Source organism: Macaca mulatta, chromosome 8 (genome assembly GCF_049350105.2).
Source record: "Macaca mulatta isolate MMU2019108-1 chromosome 8, T2T-MMU8v2.0, whole genome shotgun sequence".
In the NCBI taxonomy this organism is placed as follows: Eukaryota; Metazoa; Chordata; class Mammalia; order Primates; family Cercopithecidae; genus Macaca; species Macaca mulatta.
The window spans coordinates 35,347,186-35,360,850 of record NC_133413.1 but is presented as its reverse complement, the minus strand read 5'-3'; the positions used below and the strand labels follow the sequence as shown (position 1 = coordinate 35,360,850).

General features: G+C 45.1%; 1 protein-coding gene and 1 non-coding gene across 6 annotated transcripts in view; one reads left to right on the top strand and one right to left on the bottom strand.

Moving 5' to 3' along the window:
* Nucleotides 1-7,331: 7,331 nt before the first annotated feature.
* LOC114680514 (small nucleolar RNA U13) lies at nucleotides 7,332-7,435 on the bottom strand. Its single transcript, XR_003732731.2, has one exon. It is a non-coding gene; the product is annotated as a small nucleolar RNA U13 (small nucleolar RNA).
* Nucleotides 7,436-7,768: 333 nt separating this feature from the next.
* TTI2 (TELO2 interacting protein 2) overlaps nucleotides 7,769-13,665 on the top strand; it is a 37,168-nt gene continuing 31,271 nt past the window's right edge. For 3 of the 5 annotated variants that reach the window (XM_077942322.1, XM_077942324.1, XM_015145053.3), the window contains exons 1-3: nucleotides 7,784-8,834; nucleotides 11,190-11,376; nucleotides 13,280-13,372. In XM_077942322.1, coding sequence (XP_077798448.1) covers nucleotides 8,188-8,834; nucleotides 11,190-11,376; nucleotides 13,280-13,372 — 927 coding nt within the window. In that variant the 5' untranslated portion in view covers nucleotides 7,784-8,187. 5 annotated transcript variants of the gene reach the window in all.

Below are 13,665 nucleotides of genomic sequence, written 5' to 3'. Positions count from 1 at the left end.
GTTGTTTCCACTGGATATTACAAATAATGCAGCTATGAACATTTGTAGCCAAGTTTTTGTATGAATACATGTTTTTAGTTCTCTTGGCAATATATCTAGGAATAGAATTGCTGGGTCCTATGGCTAACTCTATGTTTAACTTTCTAAGAAACTGTCACACTGTTTTCCATAGCAGCTGCACCATTTTACATTTTAATCAGCAATGTATGAGCATTCCAATTTCTCTTCCAATTTCTCTACATCCTTGCCAAAATTTATTTTCAGTGTTTTTCATTCTAGCCATCCTAATGAGTATGACTCAATAATTTTTAAGAGTGTAAAGGATCCTGAGACTAAAACCTTTCAGAACTGCTTTTCTGACTAATAGCTTTCACAAAAACATAAATGTGCTAACATTATCAATCTAAAATACTCCACAAAATTGTGTAATACCAGGATAATCATGTTTGCCTGGGACAAATCCAGTGTACACCTTTGTACCAGCACAACTGTTAATAGCGCCTTCTTGAACTCTCAACATATTCTGCTTAGATGACAAATTGTATGAACACCGTAATAACTAATCTATATTCACGTTTCTCTGATTGTCTTAAATATGTCTTTTTATAATTTGGGTGGGTTTATTTTTTTATTTTTTTGTGGAGACAGGGTCTCACTTGTTACCCAGGCTGGTCTAGAACTCCTGGGCTCAAGCATGAGACACTGCACCTGGACTACAATTTATTTATTGAAAATAAGATCTGGGCCAGATGTGGTGGCTCGCTCCTATAATCCTAGCACTTTGGAAGGCTGAGGCGTGTGGATCACCTGAGGTCAGGAGTTTGAGACCAGCCTGGCCAACATGGCAAAAACCCATCTCTACTAAAAATACAAAAATTAGCCAGGCACAGTGGCACACACCTGTAATCCCAGCTACTTGGGAGGCTGAGGCAGGAGAACTGCTTGAATCCAGGAGGTGGGGGTTGCAGTGAGCTGAGATCATGTCACAGCATTCCAGTGTGGGCAACAGAGCAAGACTCCGTTTCCCAAAAAAAAGAAAGAGGCCAGGCACGGTGGCTCACACCCTCACACCTGTAATCCCAGCACTTTGGGAGGCCAAGGTGGGCAGATCACCTGAGGTCGGGATTTGGAGACCAGCCTGACCAACATGGAGAAACTCCATATCTACTAAAAATGCAAAATTAGCCAGGTGTGGTGGCACATGCCTGTAATCCCAGCTACTAGGGAGGCTGAGGCAAGAGAATCACTTGAACCTGGGAGGTGGAGGTTGCGGTGAGCTGAGATCATGCCATTGCACTCCAGCCTGGGTAACAAGAACGAAAGTCTATTTCAAAAAAAAAAAAGAAAGAAAATAAGATCTGGTGGGGCACAGTGGCTCACGCCTGTAATCTCAGCAATTTGGGAGGTCCAGCTGGCAAGAAAGCTAGCCCTTGCCTCTAAAAAAAAAAAAAGAAGAGAAAAGAAGAGGAAGGGAAGGGGAAGGGGAAGGGGAGAGAGAGGAAGGAAGGAAGGAAGGAAGGAAGGAAGGAAGGAAGGAAGGAAGGAAGGAAGGAGGAAGGAAGGAAGGAAGGAAAAATATGCAACATTGTTGGTTGAGAATATCTTAAAACTTTCAATCTATATCAGTTCTCATCCTTGGCTTGGCTGATTATATTATCTTGGTGTCTTTAAAACAATTATTTATTTATTTATCTTTCCTTGAATAAATTAAATTTCTTGGTGTCTTTTGCTTCTTTACCCTCCATGTTTCTTGTCATTTGGTAGTAGACCTAAAAATTTGATTAGATTTAGGGTCCATTTTTAGGCAAGAATATTTCGTAGGTGGTGTGTACTTCCTACCTTATTGCATTCAGAGGTGCCTGGTATCTGGCTACCTTGCTTTTAGTGATGTTCAATAAATCAGTAGTTCAGTTATAAAGTTCCCCATCAACCTTCACCTCGTAATTGTAATCACACTGGATGACAGTTGCCTTGTCTCAGTGTTTCATTAGGAGGTGTGAATAGTGACTTTCTAATTCTACCATTTTGTTGTATGTATTATCCTCACAAATGATTTGGGTACCCTGAAACAGAAGAATAAATGCTTGATTTTTTTCCTCTTATATACCAATTTTCAAAATAAACATTTGTTTTCTTAAGTGATCCAAAGGTGAATGATTTTTTTTTAGTATCACTATGAACTCATGGATTTATATATATTTGTTTTAATTCATTACAGTCATTATTCCTTTACAAGACCAATGCTGTAATCCCTGAGCTGTAGGGCCTTCGGTGTGTTGTTTGTTTTTTTTTCACATCACCTCAGCAGCAATTTTTTTTTTTTTTTTTTGAGACGGAGTCTCGCTCTCGCCCAGGCTGGAGTACAGTGGCGCAATCTCGGCTCACTGCAAGCACCGCTTCCCAGGTTCATGCCATTCTCCTGCCTCAGCCTCCCAAGTAGCTGGGACTACAGGCACCCGCCACCACGCCCGGCTAATTTTTTGTATTTTTTAGTAGAGACGGGGTTTCACCATGTTAGCCAGGATGGTCTTGATCTCCTGACCTCGTGATCTGCCCACCTCAGCCTTCCAAAGTGCTGGGATTACAGGCGTGAGCCACCACGCCCGGCCACCTCAGCAGCATTTGATAACTACCTTGCTTTCAGGCATAACAAAATGCCACAGGCCCACCTTGTGCAATTTCTGCCCTAGTTCTGAAATCAAAATCAATCATTTCCTAAAGCCTCACTGGTTCCTTTCAGTGGGAAATGGCATTTAAACTCTGAATTTGGACACCCAGGGTGCTCACAGCCATTAGACTGTCATTCTTCTTGGCCTTTCAGTGAACACAACCAGGAGATACATATATACACACACACACGTATATATGTATATATTTATATGTATATATTTTGTAGAATGAGGAAAATTACTTATAAATTCATACCAACATTGCCAATTCTAATTTCAGATTACAGATTTTTTTACTCAAATATGTGACTCAATCAGATTACAGAATTTATAGCTAACTTCATTGATTTGATACTAGTATCTCTTTTATCTTTAACTGAAAATCTGGGTTTCTAACAATATTGAGTTACTTGTTATTTTATACACATATATAAGTTATACAAAATACATGTAATAACACCTAAACAGGCCAGGCATAGTGGGTCATGCCTGTAATCCCAGCACTTTGAGAGGCCGAGGCAGGTGGATCGCTTGAGGTCAGGAGTTCAAGACTAGCCTGGTTAACATGGTGAAACCTCATCTCTACTAAAAAATACAAAATTAGCCAGGCATGGTGGCACACACCTGTAATCCCAGCTACTTGGGAGGCTGAGGCAGGAGAATCGCTTGAGCCCAGGAGGCAGAGGTTGCAGTGAGCCCAGATCATGCCGCTGCACTCCAGCTTGGGCAAAAGAGGGAGATTCTGTCTCAAAAAACAAACAAACCAAAAGAAACAACCTAAACAATAATATTAGTATTATTACCATACCATTATTATTATTATTATTTTTTTTGAGACGAAGTCTCGCTCTGTTGCCCAGGCTGGAGTGCAGTGCCGGGATCTTAGCTCACTGCAAGCTCCGCCTCCCGGGTTCCCGCCATTCTCCTGCCTCAGCCTCCCGAGCAGCTGGGACTACAGGCGCCCGCCACCTCACCCGGCTAGTTTTTTCTATTTTTTAGTAGAGATGGGGTTTCACCATGTTAGCCAGGATGGTCTCGATCTCCTGACCTCGTGATCCGCCCGTCTCGGCCTCCCAAAGTGCTGGGATTACAGGCTTGAGCCACCGCGCCCGGCCTACAATACCATTATTAAATGCAGTTAATTTTTTTCTGTTTTTAGGCTTTGTCACACTAAGGATATAGAGTCAAATTAACAAGTTTTACAGTCTGTAATTTCTATGTGGTTATGCCAGTGACTCCATGTACACTTTGACTGTTTCTTTTCTTTTAGGAAATGCTTTGTTATTTTCTTTTAAAACATAGTTATGTAGGCTCTTGAGCCGCTTACTTTGGCCCACTCCTGCCCTGTGGAGTGTACTTTCATTTTCAATAAATCTCTGCTTTTGTTGCTTCAAATATATATATATATATATATATATATATATATATATATATATATATATATATATATATATATATGTGGCTGGGCACCGTGGCTCAACACCTGTAATTCCAGCACTCTGGGAGGCCGAGGTGGGCGGATCACGTGAGGTCATGAGCTGCAGATCAGCCTGGCCAACATGGTAAAACCCCATCTCTACTAAAAATACAAAAATTAGCCAGGTGTGGTGGTGGGCGCCTGTAATCCCAGCTACTTGGGAGGCTGAGGCATGAGAATCACTTGAAACCCCGGGTGGCAGAGGCTGCAGTGAGCCGAGATCGCACCACTGCACTCCAGCCTAGGCGACAGAGTGAGGTTCTCTCTCTCAAAAAAAAAAGTAAAACATTTACATGAATCCAAAGTTGAAGCTATTAAACACAGTGTGTACAGAGAAATCTAGCTTCCATTCCTATTTCCTTCACCCTGTTATTTTCTTACATGTCACCATTTTTCTTAGTTTACAATTTATACTTTATTGCTTCTTTAACATGTAAGCAAATGCACACATTATTTCTATTTCCCCATCTTTCTTACAAAAAAGGCAACATTTCAACACGTGTGAAAAGGGGGAAAAATAAAAATAAAGGCAACATATACATGGCCTCTGTCCTGCTTTTTTCACTTAACAATACATCCTAGATTTCCAAAGCAGTCCACAGAGATGGTTCTCTTTCCTCTGTACAGCGGCATAAAACTGCATTGTATGGATGTACGTAGCTTATTCAGCCAGCCCTCTGTGGATGGACGTGTGAGTTCAACATTTATTCCATGACCAAATTGTGCCAGGCACTGGGAATAAAGACGTGGTCTCTGGCTTCAGGAAACTCGGAAGTGCAGATGGGGAGATCTCCACAATACAAGTGCTTTCTTTATAAGAAGTAATAGCTTGGGTCCACTTAGCACAAGGGGCACATGGATCAGGGAAGAGACGCTTGCACACAGGAGGGATACAATAACTGTCTATTGATTGGCATCTTGCTTCCACTTGGGCCTACAAACAGGAGAGTCCCCTCGGGAGGAAATGGTTACCCATGGTTGAAATTGCTTAGAAAATCATGAGTGCCACCAATTGGTCAGAGAAGGGAAAGCTGAATGAAAGAGGCGGAGAGGGAGAGTCCTAACCACAAAATTACCCTGGAAAGAGGAAATGTAACAACACAGGAGCTGTGGTTTAACATGAGCCAACACCTGTGTAGAACTTTCTGCTGACCAGATATTGTTCTAAGTTTACATATAACCCCTTTCTCACAACACTCCTAAGTGGTACGAATTATTACTACCTGTATTTTTCCGATAAAGAAATTAAGGTGGCTGGGCGAGGTGGCTCATGCTTGTAATTGCAGCACTTTGGGAAGCTAACGCGGGTGGATAACTTGAGGTCAGGGGTTCGAGACCAGCCTGGCTGACATGGTGAAACTCCGTGTCTATTAAAAATAGAAAATTAGCTGGGCATGGTGGTGGGTGCCTGTAATCCCAGTCACTCGCGAGGCTGAGGCGGGAGGATCGCTTGAACCCAGGAGTTTGAGGCTGCAGTGAAATATGATGACGCTACTGCACTCCTGCCTGGGCGACAGAGCAAGACCCTGTCTCTAAAAAAAATTTTTAATTAAATAAAAAATAAAAAGAAATTAAGGCACAGAGAGTTTACCAAACTTTTGCCCTAGGCCACACAGCAAAATGGAAAGAAGGGCAGGCGAGCAGACAGCAAGACACCGCAGATGGGACAATTGCAAGCAGTGCACCAAGAAGCTGGTGCCCTCCCCAAGGTGGGAGGAAAGTACTGTATGTCCCTCTGCCCCATGACCACCTCCTGGCGAGAACAAAGGACACCCGACACATCACCCCTCCCTCGCCCCTGCGCGCACACACGCCCCTCAGCCTACCCCAGGTCAGAAAACCCCGAAAGGCTTTCTCTGGACTCCTGACCCCTGGATGCGCGGCTGACGCCTTAAAGGAGTCCCTCTCCGAGCAGTGGCCGACACATCTCTCTCTCGCGCGCCACCCCTCCCAGGGTCCGAAGCTCCCGCCTGTGCAGTGGCACAAATGAAGTTTGCCTCCTCGGGCTCCTGCGAAACCGTGGAAGCTATGAGAGTCACAAGTTCCTAAATGTGACCAGCCCCTCGGGAACTGAAGGCCAATCGGGCTCAATTCCACCCTCCAGGAAGGCGCAGGAAGAGGGAACAAGATATGCCCACGCGGCGTGGGGGACTTAACACAGGGCAGTAGCACAGGAGCGACCCTTCTCGCGCCTTCTCAAAACCCAACCAAACACGGCTGGTTTCCACATCCACCCGGGCCAGAGCCCGCAGCCTCCGGCTCCCCTGGCCAGTTCCGGGCGCCGCCTGCGGCCCATGTCCAAGACTGCGCTCTGCTGTCCCCGCACACCCGGCGCCGACATCGGCGGGGCGGGACCAAGACGGATCCTCCAACGCGACGACCCGCCTCACTCGGGGCTGCCCCAAATGCCACTTGGGGCCTTCCACCTTGACGCTAGAATTTGAATTTTCAAACGCTTGTGCATATAGGCTTTAGAACGCTAGCTCCAGAAACCAGCTAAAGTATTGCATTGAACAGAAAACCAAATACCGCATGTTCTCACTCGTAAGTGGGAGCTAAACACTGGGAACACGTGGACATAAAAGTGGCAACAACACTGAGGTCTACTAGAGGGGGCACTAAAAACGGGCCAAGCTGCACTCCAAATCCCAGCATCACACAATATATCCAGGTAACAAACCTGCGCAGGTATCCCCAAAACCTAAAAAATTGTAAGCCATTAAAACACACTGCACAGGCCAGGCGTGGTGGCTCACGTCTGTAATCCCAGCACTTTGGGAGGCCGAGGCGGGCGGATCACGGGCCGAGATCGAGACCATCCTGGCCAACATGAGGGAAACCCCCCGTCTCTACTAAAAATACAAAAATTAGCTGGGCTTGGTGGCGCGCGCCTATAGTCCCAGCTACTCGGGAGGCTGAGGTAGGAGAATCTCTTGAACCCGGGAGGCGGAAGTTACAGTGAGCCAAGCTGGCGCCACTGCACTCCAGCCTAGCGACAGAGCGAGATTTCCACTCCCAAACACACACCTCACAGTTGTACAACGAAAGAGCACCCGTGCATGTATCTTACAGACAGAAAATAATGGTACCCACCAGCGGTAACTACAAGACTATTAAATCAAATCACCTATAATTGTAACTAGCAAGAACGTAAACTACAGCGTTAAATTGATCCTTGAAGTTCAGGTCAGATGGGGAATGTGCCGACGTCGTAACAAGGTTGTAGGGTGGCACATCTCACACAAACGTGTGAACACCCAATCATCATGCTCATGAACCACAAAAGGATCATCTTATAATAACCACTAAGGAGCTCCAAGTATGTGCCACTAATTTTACAGATAGGGTGACTATCGTAATGCGACATATCGAGTCTTCATATATAAAACCCTGGATGTTTTCAAAGACACACGGAGATTCTGTGATTATTCTTTTGTTTCTACCTTAGCAAAGGAAAGCAGAAACACAATTAGCGAGCGGATTATTATATATGCAAATTTGTTCTCCATGGTTCCACCGCTCGGTCTTGTTCTCGAGCATGGATCTTTATTGCTTTACGACCATACGTCGTGAAATAAGAAGGTGTTGCGGCAGTACTGCAGTACTGGCGGAAGCTAGCCTTGTGCTTTGCGGCAGCAATATGAGCTAGGTCCGGATCCTGCTGTACGCCGGCGCGAGCGGTTGCAAGTACCTGGCGGTGGTTGCGTTGGTGACATGGCTCAGAAGTTTATTTCTTTAAAGTTTTAAGGTTTTTTTTTTCTTTTTAGTCTTCAGAAAGCAACAGTAGTTTTTTTTTACGTCACCGTTACAAGTATAAGACTCTTTTACTCCCCGAGAGTCCCCTTTTCCTTTCTTGCGTCTCTTCCTTTCTCTTTATTCTTATCCCGGTCAGACTCGCCCCTCCTCCAAGACATCTCTCCGTTTTATTTTATTTGACTTTAGTTCTCGTTGAGTGATCGCTCCTTCCCTCTTCAGCGGATCCCTCCCCGCCTCCATCCTCGTCCTGTGGGAGAGACCAGCCTTCTGGTGTTGCAGTCAGGAATGGAGCTTGACAGCGCCCTGGAAGCCCCGTCGCGGGAAGAGTCTTCTTTGTCCGGGGAGTTGTCTCCCTCCGCCCTTGGACAGGCCTTCTCCAAGATTTTACACAGTCTTACCCGCCCGGAGGCACGACGAGGCAACGGAAAAGATGTAGCTCTTAAAGACCTCGGTGATCTAATAGAAGCCACCGAATGTGATAGGTTATTTGAGGGGAGTGGTGCACGGCTCCGCGGAATGCCGGAAACACTGGGGCAGGTGGCAAAAGCCGTGGAGAAGTATGCAGCCCCCCGCAAAGAGGAGGAAGGTGGAGGTGATGGGCACTCTGAAGTGGCCGAGAAAGCAGCCAAAGTTGGGTTACTGTTTCTTAAGCTGTTGGGGAAGGTTGAGACTGCTAAGAATTCCCTGGTCGGCCCTGCATGGCAGACGGGCCTGCATCACTTGGCAGGACCGGTTTATATTTTTGCCATCACACACAGCTTGGAGCAACCGTGGACCACTCCGAGATCTCGGGAGGTTGCTAGGGAGGTGCTCACCTTACTGCTTCAAGTTACTGAATGCAGTTCTGTGGCAGGATTCTTACGCGGAGAAAACGAAGATGAGAAAGGGAGTCTTTCGGTGATATTAGGGCTTCTCAAACCCGACTTGAATAAGTGAGTACTCCTGCCCTTTGCCACCGACTTGAGCCTCACAGTTTTTTATTTTTATTTTTTATTATTTATTTATTTTTGAGACAGAGTTTCACTCTTGTTGCCCAGGGTGGAGTGCAATGTTGCGATCTCGGCTCACTGCAACCTCCGCCTCCTGGGTTCAAGCGATTCTTCTGTCTCAGCCTCCGGAGTAGCTGGGATTACAGGTGCCCGCCACCACGCCCGGCTAATTTTTTGTATTTTTGGTAGAGACGGGGTTTCACCATGTTGGGCAGGCTGGTCTCGAACTCTTGACATCAAGTGATGCACGCGCCTCCGGCTCCCAAAATGCTGGGGTTTCAGGCGTGAGCCACTGCACCTGCCCTACCTTAATTTTTTAGAGCATTAGACCTCAAAGGAAGCTGAGTTTCTTCATCAGTAAAATAAGGGTGCTGTAACCACAGAACTCTTAAGGCCCAGAAACGTTGCGATTTGATATAAATGACATAACCGGATAGTGGCAAATTGGAGGTCATAACTGAGGTGTTCAGGCTCAGTTGTCCAGTGCTCTTTCCAGCGCTTAGGACGACTGCTTAGGAAAATTGGAAATTCTGTGCCACTTTCTTGGAGTTAATAATTACAAAATGTGGCCGGACGAGGTGGCTCACTCGTGTAATCCCAGCACTTTGGGAAGCTGAGGCGGGTGGATCACTTCAGGTCAGGAGTTCGAGACCAGCCTGGCCAACATGGTGAAACCCCATCTCTACTAAAAATACAAAAATCAGCGGGGCATGGTGGTGGACGCCTGTGATCCAAACTACTCGGGCGGCTGAGGCAGGAGAATCGTTTGAACCCGGGAGGCAGAGATTGCAGTGAGCTGAGATCGGGCCACTGCACTCCAATCTGGGCAAGAGAGCAAGACTACATCTCCAAAAAAAAAAAAAAAAAAAAAAAAAAAAATTGCAAATTACTGGAATTTGGTTGGGGGATTTGGAGAGGATTTAAACTTACGGTTTGAATTTAGACTTGGGGATCTTGAATGTCATTACCAGTTGTTAGATAAGGATGACTATCAGCTAAGGAAGCCATGTTTAGGATAAAGAGTGAATACCGGCCGGGCGCAGTGGCTCATGCCTGTAATCCCAGCACTTTGGGAGGCTGAGGCGGGCGGATCGCGAGGTCAGGAGATCGAGACCATCCTGGCTAACACGGTGAAACCCCGTCTCTACTAAAAAAATACAAAAAATTAGCCGAGCATGGTGGCAGGCGCCTGTAATCCCAGCTACTCAGGAGGCTGAGGCAGGAGAATGGCGTGATCCCGGGAGGCGGGGCTTGCAGTGAGCCCAGATCGCGCCACTGCACTCCAGCCTAGGCGGCAGAGCGAGACTCTTGTCTCAAAAAAAAAAAAAAAAAAAAAAAGTGAAAAGCACCTTTAGATTGCTATTAAAGTTCTTTCAATGAGTTTCCACTTGCTACTTTGTTAGCACCGGAGTGATGAGAGAAGAAGTATCTGTAACTGTCATTTTACCAGGAACATGGAGTTAAAAGGCTTGATTTTGAGTTTTGTGCTTCTATTTGTTGCTCTGAGTAGGACTAGATTAGACAGTTTTCTGAATCCATTTGTAAGATAATATACTTGGCCGGGTGTGGTGGCTGACACCTGTAATCCCAATACTTTGGGAGGCCAAGGCTGGCAGATCACTTGAGGCCAGGAATTCGGGACCAGCCTGGGCAACATGGTGAAACACCGTCTCTACTACAAATATAAAAATTATCCGGGTATAATGGTGCAAGTGTGTAATCCCACCTACTCAGGAGGCTGAGGCAGGAGAATCACTTGAGGCTGGGAGGTGGAGGTTGCAGTGAACCTAGATGGTGCCCCTGCACTCCATTGTAGGCAATAGAGCGAGACTCTATTTCAGAATAAATAAATATAATATACCTATTACACTGTAATTATTTTGAGGATTAGTTAAATCACTTGTACACTCACTTTATTAGCTATTAACAGGTGTTCAAGTATTGATTCGTTTCCTTAGTGTAATAATACTAACACATTGCCTTTACTCCTCCCTCCCTTCTCAACATACCTTCACCATTCATCATCATAAGTCCTTTATGTAGCTCTGGTTATAATTGGCTCCTTCTCATTGGATAGGCTTTAGACCCAAAGACCTGGGTGATTAAGTATTTGGTGTAAGTTGTGGAAGTTATTTTAATCCAAATCTTAAAATGTATGATGTAGAATTAAGAGTTATCTTATGTGTGATGTATTTTTTTTTTTGCAAAGACATGAAAATACTCTGTTTAGCTTGAAGTAGTTTATTTTTTTGCTACTTATCGCCATGTCACTTAATATAATTTTATGTATCCATTTAGGGAATCCTGGAAGAATAACCCTGCCATCAAACATGTTTTCTCATGGACTCTGCAACAGGTCACTCGGCCCTGGCTGAGCCAGCATCTGGAAAGGGTACTTCCTGCATCATTGCTCATTTCAGATGATTATCAGACTGAGAACAAAATCCTGGGTGTACACTGTCTCCATCACATTGTGCTTAATGTGGTAAGCAACCTCTACCTTGTCATCCATGTTGATGGGACAGACTGAGTCATTCCTGGCTGTTCTTCTTTTCTGGTAATGCTAAGTCATTCAGCTTTACCTATTTGTATTTTTTCCTTATATTTTTCCTCTATCAACCTGGTAGAAGTTGTATCCTATAGGTAATGTAATAACTAAAATGATAATTATAGAAGAAACAGGAAGGCATGGGTCATTATCAAACCGAATAACCAGATCTTGAGAACTGGTGAACAGTTGACTTTTTTTTTTTTTTTTTTTTTTGAGACAGAGTCTCACTCTGTCACATAGGCTTGAGTGCAGTGGCGCGATCTCGGCTCACTGCAACCTCCGTCTTTTAGGTTTAAGCAGTTCTCCGCCTCAGCCTCCTGAGTAGCTGGGATTACAGGCGCGTGCCACCATGCCCAACTAATTTTTGTATTTTTAATAGAGACGGGGTTTCACCATCTTGGCCAGGCTGGTCTTCAACTCCTGACCTCGTGATCCACCCGCCTCAGCCTCCCAAAGTGCTGGGATTACAGGCGTGAGCCACTGCACCGGCCTACTTCCTTTGTTTCCTTTTTTTTTTTTTGAGACATTATCGCTCTGTCACCCAGGCTGGAGTGTGATCTTCGCTCACTGCAGCGTCCGCCTCCCGGGTTCAAGTAATTCTCTTGCCTCAGCCTCCCTAGTAGCTGGGACTCCTCCCTAGTAGCTGGGGCTCCCTAGTAGTGGCCACCAAACCCAGCTAATTTTTGTATTTTTAGTGGAGACAGAGTTTCACCATATTGGCCAGGTGGGTCCCAAACTCCTGACCTCAGGTGATCTGCCTGTCTTGGCCTCCCAAAGTGCTGGGATTACAGAGATGAGCCATCACGCCCAGCCTACAGTTGACTTTCAAGTAGGAAAACAAAACAAAATCAGAATCTAAAAGGGACTATACCCAAATGTGGAAGCTATTACTCAAGGAAAAATTTTTTTAAAAAAGCTTTGTAGTATGGAGCTTTTAAAATATACATGGAAGTGGAGAGAGTGGTGTAATTAATCTCCATGTACCTGTAGGAGAGAGCCAGAGATCACCTCCAACCCTGCCCCCCTGCCTTTTTTTTTAAGTTTGAGGCAGAGTCTTGCTCTGTTGCCCAGGCTGGAGTGCAGTGGTGTGATCTCAGCTCACTGCAACCTCCGCCTCCCGGGTTCAAACGATTCTTGCACATCAGCCTCTGGGGTAGCTGGGATTATAGGCACATGCCACCATGCCCAACTAAAAATTTGTTTGTTTTTTGTAGAGGTAGGGTCTCGCCATGTTGGCCAAGCTGGTCTTGAACTCCTGGCCTCAAGCGATCCACCAACCTCAGCCTCCTAAAGTGCTGGGGTTGATTACAGGCATGAGCCACCATGCCCAGCCTCAGCCCCCTTTTTATCTCGTAGTGGGCTCTTTTCCTGGATCGAAAACTGAATTTGACAACAGGCAGATTAACAAGAGGAAGCCATACACATTTTATTAGTTTTACGTGTACATGGGGATCTTCACAAGAGAGAGAAGTCTGAAGAAGTGACCAAAGCAATATGCTTTTATACTTTTTAGACAAAGAATTGATAAATTTTTCATCTTTTTTTTAAACTACCCCTAGCCAGATTTTCTTTGTCCTGTCAGAAAAAAATGACAGGACAAAGAAAATCTGGCTAGGAGCAGTAAATTCCCTCTCTCTCTCTCTCTCTCTCAGCTCGCCCTTTCTGAATCTACAGTTTCTCCAATATTTTCAACTCAAAACCATCATGATACCAATGTGGCATATTTTGGGATGGCATGTTCTTCATGCTTCATACCCATAATCCAATTTCAAAGATGGTCAACATATGCCAATCTTGGGAAACTATTCTTTTAATTTGATACTTTGTCTGGTTTCAGCCAGCTGCTGATTTACTCCAATATAACAGAGCCCAGGTCCTGTACCATGCCGTTTTCAACCACCTGTACACACCAGAGCACCACCTCATTCAGGTAATAGTATGATTTCTTCATAACTGTGTCTGGATTCTCTGAATTTGAGTAGAAGGTTGCATTGTGTGAGTTAGTAATAATTGAGAGACATTTTCTTGCCTTGGAAAGTGAGGATGATAACTAAAAGCTGTTACCAAGTTAAAAATATCTCAGCACCAAGCAGGCCTCCACATTCCTGAGTCTCCACAGATAAGCCAGTGGTTTTTCTTCATCTGAGTCAATTGTATATTAGTTTGGGCCGGACGTGGTGACTCACGCCTGTAATCCCAGCACTTTGGGAGACTAAGGGAGGC